General features: G+C 36.2%; 1 protein-coding gene across 15 annotated transcripts in view; it reads right to left on the bottom strand.

Moving 5' to 3' along the window:
- Positions 1-19,857, bottom strand: part of LOC117607945 (echinoderm microtubule-associated protein-like 2) — a 111,991-nt gene that overhangs the window by 11,272 nt on the left and 80,862 nt on the right. For 10 of the 15 annotated variants that reach the window (XM_076688486.1, XM_076688480.1, XM_076688484.1 and 7 more), the window contains 6 exons: positions 14,721-14,849; positions 12,658-12,726; positions 3,259-3,564; positions 2,425-2,497; positions 1,018-1,224; positions 288-525 (listed from right to left, as the gene is read on the bottom strand). In XM_076688486.1, coding sequence (XP_076544601.1) covers positions 288-525; positions 1,018-1,224; positions 2,425-2,497; positions 3,259-3,564; positions 12,658-12,726; positions 14,721-14,849 — 1,022 coding nt within the window. The remainder of the gene's footprint in view (positions 1-287; positions 526-1,017; positions 1,225-2,424; positions 2,498-3,258; positions 3,565-12,657; positions 12,727-14,720; positions 14,850-19,857) is intronic. The other 5 variants (XM_076688487.1, XM_076688488.1, XM_076688490.1 and 2 more) reach the window with 2 other exon arrangements.

The following is a 19,857-nucleotide window of genomic DNA, read 5'->3' as shown; positions in this document are numbered from 1 at the left end:
ATTCATTTTCTTTTTTTTTTAACGGAATGGCATATTTATTTTCTCCTTTTTTATTCTAATATCTATCTCGTATCAAATTGAATAACAAAGTATAAGTTATGACAAAAAATAGTTTTCCCAAAAGAATAATTTTTATTTATAATATGTACATTTGAACGCCCTATCAATAATATTTCAGTGAAATTTGTATATCTCGAAAATAGTTCATCAAAAACTATGCTTTCTTTCGGGCTTTATTATGCCATTCAAAAATTTCCTTAAGAAATCAAAATGAAAATTTTTCTTACCTCTGCCCCAAACGATGATGTTACCATTACTATCACCAGTAAGGATATCGCCATTTTGACTGAAAGCCACGCAAGTGAAGTATCTCGGCTTTTCCCTGCTTTCCAAAATGCCCATTCGTTTGTATAAAACGTCTCCGTTATCGAGAGTCCAGAAGGACACGTGTCCCTTTCCACAGGATACAATGTGGTTCCGTTCCAGAGGATGCCACTCAGCGCATACCACCGTATCGACGGAGCACTGTTACAAATAAAGATCATTCATAAAATGATTCGGTTCCAGTTTAATACATTCAATGGTATAGCTGACAGTTGACAAAGAACATCTTGCTCATGGGCGTTCATCACTTTGCATATAATGAAACCTAGCCCTCGGATCCGATCGGAATTTATTTCGGTTGACTCGGTATTCCCAAAATTTGGGAGAACTGTGTTTCAGGATGAAATTTATTGAACATGACCGTAAATTGAAAGTGTTCACCAAAAACTGTATCTAATTCACTTTGAACTGGAGTATCAGGTACCCAAAATTTTCAGGCTCTCGTAAGTGATGCATAAATGGCACATTATAATTAAACAAAGCGGACACTATATTAATTGACTAAAGCGAATTGAAAACTCAACCTTGTTAGAAAATATACTGTGTCTTTTGGGTCTCTCATTAATAGTATATAATCTAAATATAATTTCAGTTAAAAGAAGAGGTACTTGTACAAAAAAAGCGACACTGTACCTTCGTTTCGATCACCTTGGTACCTCGCTCTCCCTTTTGCCAGTCCCAAATAGAAATGTTGTGATCTGGCGTTTCATCAATTGCACACAAGTAATTCCCACCGTCTGCTTTCGAAAACGAGAGACAGCAAATCGATCCATCGAATTCCCCGTTACCAATTACAGAAAGAGTAGTCAAGCTGACCGTATGCCATATTCTTATGTGTGGCTAAAAAACAGCAACACATTATCAACGTTAGATTAATTATTATGTCTAATTTTTTATATTAACCCTTTCGTTTCTAAAGGCGACTAAAGTCACTCGCTGCATACTAAAGGTGACTACAGTAAAGATTCATTGAAAGCGAAACGCTAAGGACCGAACTTTCGCTTACATCGTGCAATTCGTACTATTGTTAGGTCAACGGCCTTAGCCACTTAGGCCATACTGGTACCCGTAAGATCACCGAAGTCAAGCTAAGTGGGCACGGTTTCGCCAATAGATGGGTTACCGTGTACTGTTGGCAACGACACACGCACACACACATACACGAACACACACACACACGCACGCACGCACGCACGCACACACATAGGGACTAAAAAAAGTATGGAGTATGGAAAAGTAAAAGTATGGAGTGATAAAATTACGGAATTAAAAGTACGGAAAATGTAAGACAAAGAAAAAATTCAAAAAATGCGCGGGGTTTGGGGTTGGCAGTGCAGCCAACCCATCTCCATAGGCGCGTGGACGATAGGGTTCGTTGGGCAACAAGGGGGCAGAAAAGCCCCCAAAATTAGTACTATCGTAGAACAGGACAGCGAGTGAAAGAGGGAGGACTGTCGATTGTGGTCGTGTATGTACTGCGGCGATTACTTTATGGCGGTGGCCATAAAGGACCCACATGAAGGTCCGGTACTGTATACCTGGAAGTCAGACAGAGCTCTAGAGAGCCGAAAAATAATTTAATATTAATATTTTTTCACTGACTAAAGCCACTCAGGCCTTTTTTATTAGTACTTTTTTATTAACTAATATAACCTAACTTAACCAAACCTTTTTCTATTTAATCGAAACTAAAAGAAAGCGCCCGCTGCTGATCAAACGGAGCCTAGCTGGCTCCTCAGAATGCATGCGCTACTTTCCAACCCAGGTACATACACAGTACCCGACCATCGTGCGTACCACAGTACTTATGGCCCCCGCCATAAAGTAATCGATGCAGTTCATGCACGATGCTCCTCACATACTGCCGGCTCTCTCGTTTTACATGAGCCTAATTAGTAGATATGATCGCTTCGACTAATAATACGCTAAGGCCAAAAGTATGTGTGAGTTGAGGTGAGACCGTTTCACTCTGGCCAAACAAAACTATGTTTCATTTTCTGAACTCCCTATATACATATATGTAGTATCATCGTATCTTACCATCGCATCTCGTCTATCAGTTCCGCATACTTGTCCAGTGGCTACCACTAATTTATTGGGATGAATTGCTATGCTGAAATAACATTAAAAACACAATGAAGTATGTCCAGTTTTAGAAAAGTTATACACTAGACTTTTCAAAATTTTTTTCGGGGTAACCTCCAGAATAGGTACTGTCCACCGATGACAGGAAGTCTCGCGGGACGGCACTGGGGCAAGAGTTTTAGTAACAGAGCCGGCTCTGGTTCGAATCATGTTTCATAGATCTGATCATCAAGAATAACATGCATCGTCCAGCTACACGCGTTATATGTACCAGTGTTTCCCAACGTGGGGCCCACAGGGGGGCAATTTGATTGTTAAGGGGGGCAATTCGAAAATGGACTCGTCCAGAGTTTAAGTTAACAGTATGGCGACTCGAGCTGGGTAAACGTCCATAATTACTAATAATTAAAATAATATAGAAAAATCTGTTATTAAAATTATTTCCTACTTGAATTTCGGTTCTCCATTATATGTTTTGAAAATATACTTACTGTGTTTCCTCAACAATTTTCTAGTGATTTCTTTGTGAAACCTATCATGCAAGTTTCTTCAGTGAACAATTAAATTTTTGAATATTAAAAATTATGTTTACGTTACATAGGGGGTATAAGAATTTTAGAAAGGCTTAAGTGGGGCATGGCACAAAAAAGGTTAGGAAACACTGCCTTGTTTTCAAAGAAAAATTTGTGTATATGTTTCTATCAAAGATATAGTAGTTTTTGAACTGGGCAAAGTGGTCTAACCCCTCAAGATAAATGACGTAGATCCGCATGAATTCAATTAACCTACCATTTGATATCGTCGGTATGACCCAGGTAATGTCTTTGGCTGTGTTCTTCCATATTATACAAGACCACCACTGCTGCGACGAAATATACAATTTCTCCAGTTGGTAGAAGATGTAAATTACTTCGACAATCCCTGCCTCGGTAACCGTATACCCAGTCGAGTTTCAGTTTGCTTTGGGGCGGTGTGCTGACTTTGTGAAGGTCGTAGGACTCCATTAAAGGTGTCGGAACGTAGAGGACGACGGGTCGTCCCCGCAGGTACATACGGACGGTGCTTTCCTCCTCGTTGTGCTGCATGTCTCTGGTACTGTGAATTACAAATATTTTATCAATCTGAGTGGATCACCCCCGCCAAAATCACCCCATCCGACGTGACTCAAACGCAAACATTGTTAACCGGTACCAGAATCAATCAATCGTATCAAGTTCAAACTATCGTCCAAACTATCGAATCAATCAATCGTATCAAGTTCAAACTATCGTCTAAATTATCGAATCAATCAATCGTATCAAGTTTAAACTATCGTCTCAATTCAAACTTCTAATATATCGCCTTCACAAAATTTTAATTTTAGATTTAAAAAGTAATTTAATTATTAATTATATTGTATAAGATTTATTTAGAATATAGAATTCAAATAATAATATATTAAGTGAATTAATATAAAATACTACAATTATGAATGAAAGTTTTAGATGGTAAATAATTTTATTAAATTTAAATTTAGTGCCAGCAATAGCGGTTATACTGAATTTAAAAATTAATTTTAGATAAATAATAAATTAAAAATAAGAATTAATTAAAATAAAGTTATATTAGTGAAATATAATAATTTTATACAAATTAATTAATAGAACAAAAAAGATTTATAAAGATTAAAGGTGAAAACTAGAATTAGATACCCTATTATATTAATTAAAAATAAGTTTAGTTATTAAATGTAAAACATTAAAATTATAAGATATGGCGGTTATATAAAACTTTAGGAAGCTTGTGTATTCATTTGATGATCCACGATAGGATAAACTAATAAAATTTATAAATTATTTTTGTATTATTGTTTTAAGATTTTATATTAATATTAGAGTTCTAAAGGCACTATAGAATAAACAACATATTTATACAAGGGGTGTATTTTTCTTAAATCGATCGTCTCATACAGTCTTAAAGTCGTTAATTCGAAATTAAGTCAGAGCTCATGCTAAGGCTCGAATTTGTGGAGCTCAACAAATTCAAAATATTATATAATTAGAGGAAGTAGTTGAATATATTTTCTTAAACACATTTTCCTCTGTATCTCCGAAACTAACAATAAGGCCGAATTAAGGTGGTCATTTCGAATGTTGATCTTGACAACGTATTTCAAAGTTACTGAAATGAATAAGATTTCTCCTTTTCTAGATAATCATCGATTAATAATTTTAATATCAAATGCATTTAAATTTTATGGCTACTCCTTCAATAAATATTTCACATTTCTTATTACCAGTTAAATCTGTTGTCAGTGAAATCGTTGCCGGTGATTTTATCGACCTTATTTCAACAAAACATAATGAATTTCTTTAAAGAAATAAACATACTAAATAGGATATAAAGTAGCATGTGCAGCACTAAAATGTAATTTCTAATAACATTAGTATATAATCGGTGCGGTTCTAAATGTCAAATAAATAACTTAATTAAAACATGTGTTTAATTTTCCATTTCGTAATCTTTTTCAGTGTCCATTTCACCGAATCATAATTTCACTCATGGTAAAAGTAGAAATGGTACATGTACCCAATATTTACTTTTTTAACACTACACCTGTCAGCGCTTTTTACTCAACACGCGTCGATACTTTCACCGATATCTCTATATTTATAATGTTTATATTACAATTACGTTATGTATTTTATACCGTTTCTGATACACAAATAGGTATTTGCACTTACCAATATAACACCGATTAAACAGAAACAATGCTGTACGATTTCGAATATGTACTTAATCACCTCACTGATTGTAATGACAGAAATTTTCGTGGCGATACAGACGCATCTACTCCAGAAACCGACCGCGAATGAATGAGTCACCTGAGAGTACAACTTCGCTTTTATTACTCGACCGAGAGAATTTTTGCCCGATACATAATACGTTACGTCACTTTTATACGTTCCTTTTACTGCATCGCCTCGCTTGCTCGCCTTCGCCTTAACTGCATTACAATCAAGGACTGTCTGCTGTTCGAGATACAATTTACAACTTGCTTAAAAAATTTGAAACTGGTGGTTCAGTAAATTAACCAATCATTTTTTTCGATTTAGGTTACTAGATGTTTTTGCGTAACTTCTAACCATGAGCTATTCGGACACTTACAGTAAGTGACTATTTTAAATTAATTTTATGCCTTTCATCAAACACAAATAGAGTAAGTCAAAAAAGTATTACCACACCTAATTCTTTTGTAAGTGAAATGACAGGGTAAAATGACGACTCTAATGGTAAGAAAAACTTATACAAAAACCGTGCAGGTCGGTAAAGTAGAAAAGTAAATACAGTAATGCTTCTCACGCTGTCCGTAAGGTGGGTAGCGAAAATGGACAATACGGGTAGAACAGATACTATTTCTCGATCCTCGCAGCTGCTTTTGATCTCCGGTAAGTCGCAAAAGAGAAGAATGGCATGAGAGCCGTAGCAGCCGAAAAATTAATAAGTTTAACTTTTTTATTTTTAGATTTTTCTGCATGCAAATTGTTTTAACATATTGGTACAATTTTTCTGATTAAAATGAGACCAAACATGGCATAATTTAGACTACATGGAGGAATAAAAAATTCGCATTGGGGATGTTTCCTTGTATAGTTCACTTCACCAGAGTCCATAACTGCGACGCGCAGGTTGGAAGATGCTGGAGGAACTTAGCAAGCCTTGAACTCCCACTTCGTTAACCGCGAGTTTAATATACGGGGTGAAACAATAGTACGGTTGAATAGGAAGAATATAAAATGATACACGTGAGTAAAAAACCGTGCTACCCGTTATACACTCCAAATGATACACATTCGCGTAGATGCACCGCGTGGAGGCGCCTCAGCGACGCTGTGCGCAGGCGTATGGGAGTGGGAGTATCGCCAATCAGGGCGAAGATGCGCACGAAAGAACGAAAACTGGACTTTTCGCAGTTATGGACTCTGGTGAAATGAACAATACATAAAATAAGTGAATATGATCCAAATTATATCGTGTTCGGTTTAAATTGTTTTAAACTGACCGCCGTAAGGCAGCCAGCATTTTTGGGTCTCATTTTTCGAGTCGCCAAAAATCCTTCTTACAAATATTGTTTTTATGTAAAATCAAGCTATTTGCAAAGCTTACACCGGTATTCCTGGGATAACTGACCAGTTGATAGGGTACCGATGGTCCACAAGAGAGACGGGTTTTAGTGAGTAGTGTACCACCTCGAATTTTTTAGTGACGGTAGTACGAATCCCACACTGCCCGGGTGCCTCCTAGCGGAATAATGTGAAAGGGCGTAGCTTGCGCGTACGTAAGAATATTTCTCTTTCGGCTTACAAAAAAAGCTATTTGCAAAGCTTCAGCCAAATTCGAGGTGACAGGTTTTCGGAAGAGAAAACCATGGCAAAAATGCAATTTTTTTGAAACTCTCCGATATTTCTAACCATCTCCCTTTGGAAACTACTGAGAAACATTCCGTTTCAAAACAGCACCAAATAGATCTACATCTACATTGTTCTTACAATTTTAGCAGTTATAAAATGTCCAATTCTATAATTGAAATGTAGATCTACAAAATTGCATTCACTACCCAAATATCTGTAAGAACATAATAATTTGAATTAGGAAGAAAGAGAAAGGTCCGTATGGCTGCGATGGTAGGGTACATGCGCGTGTCACGATTAACATACAATCCGTCATATTCTGCGATTGTACCGACCGAACCAGCTCATCGTACACCCCCAATCGCGCCACCGACGAGAGACTGTTACACTGACAAGACAATCTCTCGTCGGTGACGCCTGGCATCCCTTTTGGGAAAATAGTGGTTTCAGGCACTGACAGGCATAACAAGAAACTAAACACTTAATTACATTGCTGACATATATTTCTTTTTTCGTTTGTAATAATTGTAATAAAAATAAACTAACATATACGATTATCGTACCATATTAAAATTGTTATACTGTATATTACACGAATTATCCTCATATCACTCAAGCTACCTTTCGCGTACCACTTGTTGAGGAACCACTGCTTTAAATAATAACTTACTTCAATTGACATAAAAATATATGCCATTATTTTAGAGTAATCAATCCAACATAGTCAGGGAAATAGTTTCTAAAAGGATATTTATTTTCTATTAAAAAGTATCTACTATTTTATCCAGAAATGTTTAAATTAGTTATTATTCTCCTGACTTATAAGTACCTGTTGCCTTGAAATTGAATATGTCTTATATTATCGTGTTTGAATCACCCTAGATTGGCAATGGTTTTGTTCGTTTTATACGTATGTATCATGTCGGTCGACCCTTTCGTTTCATTTGGAGATTTGAATGCGCAGGCTCGCGTGATTCCATGCAGCCGCATGCCGTATGCGAAATACCGAATACCGGTTTGCACGCATCTCTATGTTCAACACGGAATTTATTATTGCATTCCTCGAGTTCAACCTTTAATACAGCAGCAAGATGATACACCAATTCTAAATAACTTGATCGGTGTTCTTATTGCGACTGTTCTGATATCTTTTCATGTTTTTAACCGACTTCAAAAAAGGAGGAAGTTACTCAATTCGATCAGTATATATATTTTTTTGTTCATCTTACCAGTTTCTAATTAACCCCTAAAAGAATTAGATAACTAATCGTAACAATACTCTGTTGAAAATAGACTCAACACTATGCAACACCACACATTGAATGAAATGGTATCTATGCCACCACAAGTATTAGATGTATACATTAATTTGGTGGCTCTAATATTACGCTTTATTAATTTCTATTTTAAATTTGAATATTTTTTCGTGCTTCTGTGTATTTGAAATTTGGCGTGATAATATATATTCACAACATAAATTACGTCAATAATGTAGGATAGTAGTCATCCTTTAGTGTTAAGCTTAGTTATACGTATACGTTTAGTTTAGATTAAGATAATTTACGATAGGATCATGGTGACGCGTCGAGGACCTGTAGGCCTGGTAAAGCGAGGAGTGCAACGTGCTTCCTCTCCCAGGTCATAGAGCGAAAAGAGCTTTTCTGAAAAACCCCTCCCAAGGTTGAAAAATTGTGAATGGTCGGGGACCTTAAGAATGGGACAGTCGTGGTGTGTCGTTCTTTGGTAGCGCTGTAGGCGTTTAGTGGAGGGGGAGAGGGTTTCGTCACCCCGGACGCCTTTAGTTCGGGCTGGGGACCGCTAGATGGCCGCGAGATGATAGTGACAGTGTTCTTGCAAGCGGTCGCCTAGCATGAGGTTAGAATATACAGGGTAATTCTCTCACTGCTGGACACAAAAGAATTGGCGACAATGAACCTCTTGATCGCACCATGAAGAGGTCCGTATTGTAAGCGTCTACTAAGTTGAGACTCGAGGTGTGTGAAACGCTCCGCCTAATCCTCACCTGGAACCCTCGTCTAGTATTAGTAGTAGTAGTTTCTACTAGTAATTGTAACCTAGAGAGCGAATAGCGAGAATGCGTGTGGGTCAACTGTATAAGTGTGCGTGTTTAAGTCTGGCCCATCTAGCTCCGACCAATCAGACCTTAGGAGTCTCAACTTAGCAGACGCGTACAGTACACATATACGTATTGTGCAGAGATGAGATGTTGCGGAGGCTAAGAAGTGCCTCCTTGGTCTGTCCCGCCTAGTCCCTACGTCGTCATGCACCCACACCATTTAACTTTGCGGCGTGCTTAGTATGTGTGAGCGTTTCGACCAATAACGCGCGACGGGCTAGAATGCGTGTGCATTAGGCGTGACTAGAAAACTCTGACCAATCGTACCCGCATTCCTTAGCCTCCGCAACATCTCATCTCTGCACAGTACACACACAGAGTCGTCTCGGCCCGGGTAGGTCCTCGCTGGCACGTGACAATGGGAACCTCCTCATGGACCAGTCAAGAAATTCATTGTCGCCAGTGTTCCTTTGTGTCCAGCATCGAGAGAATCACCCTGTATATGTAGAAGTTCCGAATTGCGGTATGATAGGTGTCGGGCACGGATCGTCTGTTGTCAGCCCCACTAACGAGTCTGACAGACGATTCGGAGACGAAACGCCTTTTTCTCCCCACTCCTACAGCGTGTCGTTTGTATTTTAGTCGTTTAGTTGTAATTTTGTTTAGTCGTAATTTAGTTGTCCATAGTCTAGCAGTTTCGAGTTGTAACCATTTGTACCAAATATAATCTTCACTCAATTCGAATTGAACTAGCATTCGTTTTCGCCTCATCATCGCATAATCCCACAATAATTAGAGTTACCATGACTGTTTAAAAATAAATTTTCAAGTAAGAAAAGACAGGCATAAAATTAATTTATACATCTAATAGTCACGGTCATCACAAATATCTTCTGCCAATTAAATTGAAGGCCATGAATTCCACTGTAGTAGAAATCATCCACTACAATTTTCGTATCATTAAGGGTTCAGAAGAAATGTCACTCTCGGAGATAGTTGTCTAACAGGCGATATTTTGATGGTACGATATTTGGAACTATGGTGAGTACCAACTTTCACAATCAAGACCGGTAATATCATGAGTCACCTTACCGACGCGCGACGTGTGGTTTTTCGTTATCATGCAATAGAAGAATTTTCTTGCTATTCATAAATGTAAGCATTTTAAATTACAGTTTCTCATGAACAGCTGTTTCAGAGTATACAGTCATACTAACTGTTGTATTTGAGATTTTCACAATGATTTGAATTAGTATTTATGACTTCGAGTTTCCATCGCGTTGGTCTTTTGGTTATCTTTCTAACGTTCTTTTCTAACGAGTCTATCATTCACGGCATTTTTTATTTCATTTTGAAATTAGAAGCAGACGGATTCACGAAAATCAGGAATCTCCCTATTCGCATGCGAGATCAAATGCCAAAGGTAACTTTTGTTACAGTAATTAACGGCATGCTACTGCAACGATACTACGTATCGTGAAATTTGGAACACGGTTATCTTTCGTTTTACGTGTTTCCTTCCATCTGCTATTGACTTCACGATTAACTTTCGTAATAGTAATTCGTGTCAGTATTTAATACCGCGATAACATTGACGTTCATCAGAGGTAGTGATCGGAACGGTACCGAGTCAGAACTACCGATTCTACAAATTACATTGTTTAACAGCCATTTGAACTTGTAATATTCAATTCTTGCACGTTTCTGTATGAGGGAATTATAATAGCACAAGAGTGATAAAACAACGTGCAGATAATCATTTTCTCTTTCCAATGGCTGTTTTGGTGAGGGAAGAAAAAAAAAGAGACAAAAAAGAAAAAGCGCATTGCAACAATAATAAAACGAGGGAAGAAGCTCGTTTTTTGTTATTGTTGCAATAACATATACTTTTCCTTTTTTGTCTCGTTTTTTTTCTTCCCTTGCCAAAACACCCATTGGAAAGAGAAAATAATTTTCTGCATGCTGTTTTATCACTAGACGGTGTCTAGTGACTGTACGCATGTATCGGACGCCCGCCCGAGCCTGCCCGATGTTTTCCGAACCGACCCTACTAGTCGGAAACCCGACACATTGGTCGGGCCGCACATCACTACTAACTAGACACCCATTAAGCTATGTGTACACGAGAGACTATAAAATAATTTTTAACAAAAAATACAACCGACTTCGAAATGCACTAAAAAGTATGAAATAATTTCTTCTTCATTTATACAAATACCCAACAGCTACTAATAAAACCTATTTACTCGTTAAATAGTATACTAAATACATTTCAACCTTTCCGGAGGCACATTGCACATTGCACAAATTTTCAACTTTCAATCGCATAAATTGAGAACTTATTGTATTTTACAGTTGGTACATATATTCATTCGCGTAACTAGATGATTTGTTCCTTACCACTTCCTCCAAATGCAGATCAGAAATTATTGGTATAAATAAAAAAGCATTCATGTATTTGTAAAATCTTACCGTGATAAAAATAACTATTTAAACCGAAGTGCAGTAGGCAATGCAACCAAATACAAAATATATAATAATATTCTTGTTACGCGAAATAATCAATAAAATTATATTAGAATTAAGCAGCAATTAACACCAAACACTTTTAATAAAACAAGAGAATCGGATTCACTCGACTCACCGTAACAGAAATTCTAATTACGCCAGTGCACGTGGTTTATTTACTCCCATAACACATCGACGACTGTGTGGTGTTAATATTATAGTAATTTTCATTTTAATTGACAAAAAATTGCACACATAATTTTTTAACCTTAGAAATAAAACTTTTATCATAATTATAAAAAGAAAAAAATAAGAAGTTTAGTATGTATACTTGATGTCACGAGAGTCCATAACTGCGAAAAGACCAGTTTTCGTTCTTTTCTGCGCATTGTCGCTCTGATTGGCGATACTTCCAGACGAAGTGGAAAGCGATTGGAGGAGAGCTCGCTGCGTTCCCCCACCATCTTCCCACCTGCGCGTCTTAGTTATGGACTCTCGTGACATCAAGCATAGATTGTTTAGTATACATACATGTGTGAAATAAAAATCTCTTAATATAACAGTTTATGTAGGTCAATCAAACATGAACCGTAATTGTATTAAAACAATTAAACGTGGAAACGTACATTGTTGCAATGATTTAGGGATATTAATGAGAGTATTTAGATTTACTATATGTATACAGGGTGTCCCAGAACTGGGGTAGGACCCGTGGAGAGATGATTGCTGAGGTCATTCTAAACAACATTTTCCTTTATCAAAATGTTGGTTAAGGATTTGTTTTCGAGTTATTAACGAAAAACACTGGCCAATCAGAGCGCGCCTTTAGCACGGGCAGAACCGCAAGAGTGTTGGGTATGCTCTGCGTTCAAACCGTGGTCGTGATCAAGTGCATCGGCACCACGTCGGTGTAATAGGATTCGTTGTTCATGAGTAACCAATAATTCGATACTATTATTCCTTTCTTTTTTAAATTCATTATTCGATACAACTTTTGCCCAAGTTTTTCGTTAATAATTAAAAAATGAAGCCTTAATCAACATTTTGGCGAAGGAAACAACTGATCAGAATCACCCCTTCAAAAAACTTACATTCTCTCCGGGATATCCTGTATAGAATTTAATGAAGAAGGATGATTTACATCACCAGTCGTCAAAGTGTTAAGAGACGAGATTAAAAATCATAAAATGTTAAAGGACATTTTTTATTTACCCATGTTTCACGTTGTTCGTCGCAGGGGGCTTGAAGAGGTTGAACAGAGACTTGGTGGAGGCTGATAATCTATAATGAACGAAAATGCAAACGGAAACCATACGGTGCAAAACAAATAAAACAGATTAAAGAAAAAAGGACAACGACAAGTAATAACAAAAAGAAACACACACAGAAAGATTGTGACGGAACGAACGTGTTGCTTTTTTAAACGTAATTCTACGCGTTCTTCCCCACGACGCGACGAGACGCGACGCGACGAAGGGAATTATGCACTTCCGGCCCTATTCTCTCGGTTCAGTTGGTTTCAAAGGGAAGTTCAACAGGCGGTAAATGGAAACCAATCTGAAGACAGCGCTGCTTTTGAGGATTAATGAGCCATAAAGTGAACTCACGTCGCGAAGCGTAATCGATAGTTCGTTGTTCTGCTCGACTTTATCGATCAGCAGGTGTCATTTACCTGCAGGACCTATATATGTATACAACTTTTACATTATGTACAAAGTATGTTCAGTAAAGGAGAGACGCCAATTTTCATGCAACGTAGCACAAAGTTATTTGCTGGAATTATCTAACAATTTATCTATATCTATTTATTTTAGTTACCTCTTTTATTTATACGCTTATAACGCGTAAACTATATGGAAAAAAATTGGAATTTAGGTATCAGTGATCAATTTTTGAATTGTACTTTACAAAAAAAAATCATTTTTATAAATGGATGATTAGAATGATATACTATCAAAACCAAAATTCATTGAGGAAAGTATCGACACTTGATATGAAAAACATTGTAACTAGTTTATGCTAGGTTTACAGGAGAGCGATTTGCAAATTTATAACTCTGTTTTTTACATCTGCTGTTTATTTCCGTTAGTGTAATAAGGACTGACCCGCTAGTTTTACACGAGCCTAATTAGTAGATGTGATCACTTCGACCAATCATACGTCACGACCGAAAGTAGGTGTAAACTGAGGTAGGGCGCGACCAATCAGATTGTGTTATTCTCATGGGACTTCTTGTGATCAGAAGGCAATACTTACAAGGGGAACTACCCAAGTGTTACACTCACTTATTAATGAAACTTTGGCAGCTTGTAGAGCTCGTCGAGCTGAACACGCCTATACCCCGTTTTGTGGGCAGACGACTAATTGTTTAAAAGATATTAATAATTAAAGTTAGTTACTACTTGCATTGAGAAGTATGACAGATTCACACATACAACTCGCAATCTAGAGATCCACAGTTCAAATCTTTGGTTCCCAACATATTTTTGTTTTTTAATGATAATTTGTCTCTTTTTGAATAACTATTACATAAAAATTATCATAAAAAAAAAGAAAAAAATTTTTGGGAACTAAGGATTTGAACCGAGGACGTTCAAATTGCGAGTCACGGATCTGCTCCGCAGTTAAACACATGACTCGTAATCTAAAAGTCCTCGGTTCAAATCCTGGGTGACCGTTTTTTTTTTTTTTTTTTTTTTTTTTATAATGATAATTTTGATGTAATAGTTATTCAAAAAAAGACAAATTATCATTACAAAAAAAAATGTTGGGAACCAAGGATTTGAACCGTGGATCTCTAAATTGCGAATTGTATGTGCGAGTTTGTCATACTTCAGAATGTAAGGAGTAACTTATTGTAATTGTTAATATCTTTTAAACAATTAGCCGTCTGCCCACAAAACGGAGTATAGGCGTGTTCAGCTCAACGAGCTCTACAAGCTGGCAAAGTTTCATTAATAAGTGAGTGTAACACTTGGGTAGTTCTCCCTGTTAGATGCAATGAAAATTTAGCTATGGGTCAACAAAGTTTTCAGTTTGCGGCGTTACTATTTTTAATCGGCTCTTTTCGTGTATAATCGAATTAAAGTGCATAAATACTTCATTCTGATCAAGGATAAACAACACGTTCGAATGTCACGCAACATAAAACATCGTTAAGAAACAGCAAAAAGAACAGTACAAATTTTAATTAAAGTCTGTGCATAAATCAAAAGAAAATTACGAAAGCAGGCAAAAATGCATTCACTAGTGAAAAATATGAATTCCATGCTTACCTACTGCTGACAAGTTGTGAATTGCTTCCTTGATTTTGAGGGGAATGAGTAAAATCCCCCGTCGACGACCACCGCTTCGCCCTTCTTAAACTGCTTTTCGGGGGTCCGTTTGATCTTGCTGTTGGTGATCTATCAAATAATAATACGATTTCTATGTAACTAGAAAGCTCATTACCTGCTTCGTAGAACTGCTGTTTCGTAATTGTAGCTTCATTTACGAGGTTAAACGGAGGTTTTCATTTTCCCTTCCCGTTTGAAATATGAAAATCTCTTCATCTGCGTAGTCGCATAGAGTTGTAATTTTAACGGAAAATGATTTTATATATTAACCCCTTCGCCTATGATTTTTTCAATTGATGCTTCAGTCAGAACTATTACTTCAATTTTCAAACAAATAAAGAAAAATGAAATATTATGCATACATAGCATTCAATGATTTTTGATTGAGCAAATTATAATTAAAATTAAACTTCAAATTATACCACACTAAAAGTCCCAGCCAAATTTGACACGTTTGAACTGTAAGTTACGTCACGAGTGTGACACGATTTTGTAGGGCAAGGGGTTAACAATATCGTATGATTAAATGAAGATGATGGAGATACTCTAGCATAGTTTTCTGACGTGGAAAATATTCCAGGTATTTGGAGTCGATTTTAATGATATTGTAAAACATTACAGTACATCAAATAGTAAATAATACGTAATTCTTTTGTTCATGGGAAAACACTTCTGGGGGTGTTTTCAACCCCCCGAAAATAGCGGTATAAAATGTCGATCTGATTACTTCGTTGTAAGTATAACAGTGCTGCTTATTTGTATGATCTATTATTTATAATATACTACAATATTATCAAAATAACCGACATTGGCGCAACTAGGGGAGGGCTAGGTTCGTCCTGGTCCCTCGAAACTGTGAATTGGCCCCTTCACCATTTTAAAATTTTAGCAATCCCAAATTGCAAAACTCCCATTTCTAAATTTCTAAAAGACATTACATTACATTACATTACAATTAGACTTTACTTGGGTATGGCCCAAGATGGCGTTCTGTAGGGGGGTTCATTTCTAAGAGACCTGACCCACCCTAGAATAAATTCATAGTTACGCCAATGTAAGCAACGGAGATCTGGAATATCCTCTTTGTAAGTAAAAATAACAAAAGATGGAAGCATATAGTTATCTACTAATTGCTACCATAACTATTTGTAGAATCAATGATAAATAACAATCGAAAGTTGTAACTGAAAATCGTTAATATTCATTTCATCTAAAGAACTCCTTACGCATATATTTACTTCAATACATTGAATGCGAGATTAATTTTATTAAGTGTACCAAAAAATTCTGTCCACGCTTATGAAACATATAGCTAATACTCGTTAAAGTGATACCAATTATGAACATTTATTCCAGAATTCTAATTGATGAGTATGATGAAATATTGTTTGCTGAGCACCATTAAACTGTTCACCTATCACGTTTCGTGTCAAAAGTGGATATTCATTTAAAATATTCCGGAAAGCATTGTTATCGATTTTTTTGATGTATACGTGTGAAAAAAAACGGCCCTAAGGTGCTAGGGCTTAGTACCTTAGGGCTAGGCGGTACTTCCTTTATGTGGAGCAGTAAGCAAATCATCCTATACTTTATTTACTACTGATTGCGTTCGAATGAAACAAAACCCCGTTTTTACTCCCCATGAATATGGTTATTGTTCGTCCTGTAATAAATAAGGTAAAACAAAATACATTACAGAGGCTTTCATTTTCGAGGCACAGAGTTCTTATTAAATATATTTCTTTCAAATTTCTAGTATATTGGGGTCATTAGATTATAAACTACTTGAAAAACATGATTTTGAATTTTTTCACATGCCATTGTTACGACCAGCCGCCTAAACATCCGATAACCGAACTCTTCTCACGACCGGACAGCCAAACATCGTGTTGCGACCAGCCGCCTAAACATCCGATAAGACGCATTCATCCGCCACCAACTATATTATAAAAAAGACCCCACCGGACATAAGAAGTTAGTTATTGAGAACCATACTCTAAAACCAAATAAGTGCCATACTCTTAAAAGTGCCATTCACTTATTTCTTAAATTCTGCGAACTTTCTATGTGCAACAGTCTATGTTTAAAGAGGCGATCTCGTTGACATAAAAACACTGTGCTATGCAACAGTTTTATATTCAGTTGCAAACGTGGTATATTTTTCAAAGAATTAAAAGGGAAACTAACTTTTATTTAAAAAATTTGTATTCTTCATGTCCCAGTAAACAATATTTAATTTTAAAGGTATTGTAAAGTTCCTAAGTAAAACGACAACTTGAAACGTATCTTACATTTGTGCAAAATTTCAGATCAATGAAAATTTCACGATGAATAAGCGACTGATTTCGGTAATTTACTTGTTAGTTTCGTATCTACTTTGACGTATAGGTAATATTTTTCAAAACTAACACAAGCAAACGGAAATTAAAAAAAGCTAACTTTCAAACTATTTCGAAAAATTATAATAAAATCATAATAGAATTATAATAAAATTTCGAAAAATCATAATTGAATTATAATAGAATTATAATAGAATTCGAGCCTTACAGTAATTGCAGACTCGTGGTTAATGCCTTAGTTACTGACTTGTGAAATTTCGAAAAATTATAATTGAATTATATTATAATAGAATTCGGGTCTTACAGTAATTGCAGACTCGTGGTACAATTCCTTATTTTTTTTTATGGACATGAAAATTATATGAAAATGCGAAATAAAGCTTTCTTTGACCGATTACACTAACAATAAGATACCTCCTAAACTTTAGGACCTAAAGGATCAACAGAAGTGACAGCCCAAGACCGAATTGATGCTGGGGGCCTCACGCGGGAAAACTGAGAAACTCCGGACGATTCCTGTCCCTTCTGATGGTCATAGAGCCATGTAGACATTAAAAAATTCAAATTTTGCGATTTCGTAGTTCAAAGATTTTCAAGTGAAGAAGCAATATTTTCTTATGATTTCAGTTTTTAATATTCATTGTACAATTATACAACGCCGTACAGAACCCGATTTTGTAATTTAACTTGTAGAATCCTATAAAAAATGCATTTTTGTTGAAATAATTCTTTTTACAATGTTTTCCAAAAAACGCTCTGTACATCGACCGATATACTCTTCCTATGAATACTACAATCATTATGCGTTTCTCTTAGAATGATGTCCCACAAATGTAAATAACTTTTCCGTGTTCCAATGCTACTCCGCTGAAGATGCAAGTGTTATTCCTTTCAATCTTAAAACATTCAATCCAGCATCGACTTCCGATATACTTAACCCTTTGACTGCTGAGTACTCTAGGCTTAAACGTTCTATGTGTAGAAAATAAGAATTAAGTCAATAACATTTATCATTTTTTCTTTTTTATTTCTCTTCATTTCTAAATTTATTTTCTTTTTTTCATTGTTTTATCACATTACTATAATCTGATAACATAATTCGTGTAATTAGTAACATGCATTGATCACTTTTGATTACGATTAAGATATAAAAGAAAACTATGGATACATATGTGGGTACATAGTCAGCATCGACAGCTTTCACCTGACGCATATGTGCGTCCATAGCAGTCAAAGGGTTAAATTCTGTTTTGGGATGATCACGTTATCTTCATAGTAAAACGTAAAAAACGCAATGGCATAAAAAAATCTCGCTGACTGACATTTTTGGTCTACTGTTGTTTATAACACGAAACTATGTACTATTTCACATAACTCAAAAGCCAGGACATATGTGTAATGTAACAGTCAATATTTATAACTTGCTCGTATTATACCTACAAATGTAACACTTCGATGGCCCTAAAATGGACAGAACATTTCGGTAGACTTGTCAGAGCAAGCGTGCGTGCACGAACGTTTATGCGACGAGTGACCATAACCAGCGGAGTGAGAGTGGTTTGGCCGTGCTCATTAGAACATCCTTTCAGTGAAGGTGTAAGGCAGATGTTCTCAATTTCGCCATGCTAATGTTTACAGCGTTGCATTATTTTTCTAAATGTTTATCTAATGAAATATGCAAACGTCTCATACATGATAGTTTATATTCTTACCTGACGCCTGGAACAAATTTATACTTAAAAAACTAATTTTTTATTAGTTCAAAAGAAAAAACAGTAAAACATTAAAACTGAAGAAACTGGCACACACAATGCACACAATTTCGCAAAGATGCCGTAATGTACTGTAACGAGTTGAAAAGAATTCATTTAGAAAAAACGCGGGCCGGATTGGTTGTGCCCCACCTCAGCTTATATATAGGGTGTTTCATAACTCCTGTAACGCCCGGAAATGAGGAGTTGCTGGGGTGATTTTTAACAACTTTTCCTTTTACCAAAATGTTGGTTCAAGCTTCGTTTTTGAATTATTAATGAAAAACACAGCGTTGGCTTTCAATCGCGCTCGGTCGTGGTCGTGAACAAACGCATTGGTACAAAGTACAAACGCATTCGTTATTCATGAATACCGAATAATTCCACATTGTTCTTAATTTAAGACGATGTAACATTTGTCGCAAGCTTTTCTCAATATCCACGTTGTGTCAATGCGTTTGTTCACGACCACGACCGAGCGCGGTTGAAAGCCATCACTCTCGTGGTTGAGAGCGCGTTTTTCATTAATAATTCAAAAACGAAGCCGCAACTAACATTTTGTTAAAGGAAAAAGTCAACCCAGCAACCCCCCATTTCGGGGTGTTAGAGAGTTATGAGAGTTATCTTGTATACATTCATATGCGTCTGTCTTTAGTGAAAAATTTTGATCAAAAAAAGTGTCTTTATTAATAAAAAATAAATTTGTTAAAATACGGCATGATAGAACTGAATGTTACCATTTTTAATTACCACTTGCTTGTGTCATGATTTTATAATTATAGCAAAAGTTAATAAGTAAATGCAGACGATGGGTGCACTGTGCATAAATTAACTATTCATAGACGCTTTCAGCTTTTGACTGGTCTAAAGGAGCGTGAAAAAAAAAGGCGAATAGGTGTGTATTGTACTTACGTTTGAACTTCGCCTAAATTCCGCTCAGCATTGTAAAACTTATTAAATATAAACGACTATCTCAACGGTATTTAC

Source organism: Osmia lignaria, chromosome 5 (genome assembly GCF_051020975.1).
Source record: "Osmia lignaria lignaria isolate PbOS001 chromosome 5, iyOsmLign1, whole genome shotgun sequence".
NCBI lineage: Eukaryota > Metazoa > Arthropoda > Insecta > Hymenoptera > Megachilidae > Osmia > Osmia lignaria.
This window is presented reverse-complemented; position numbering and strand designations above follow the sequence as displayed.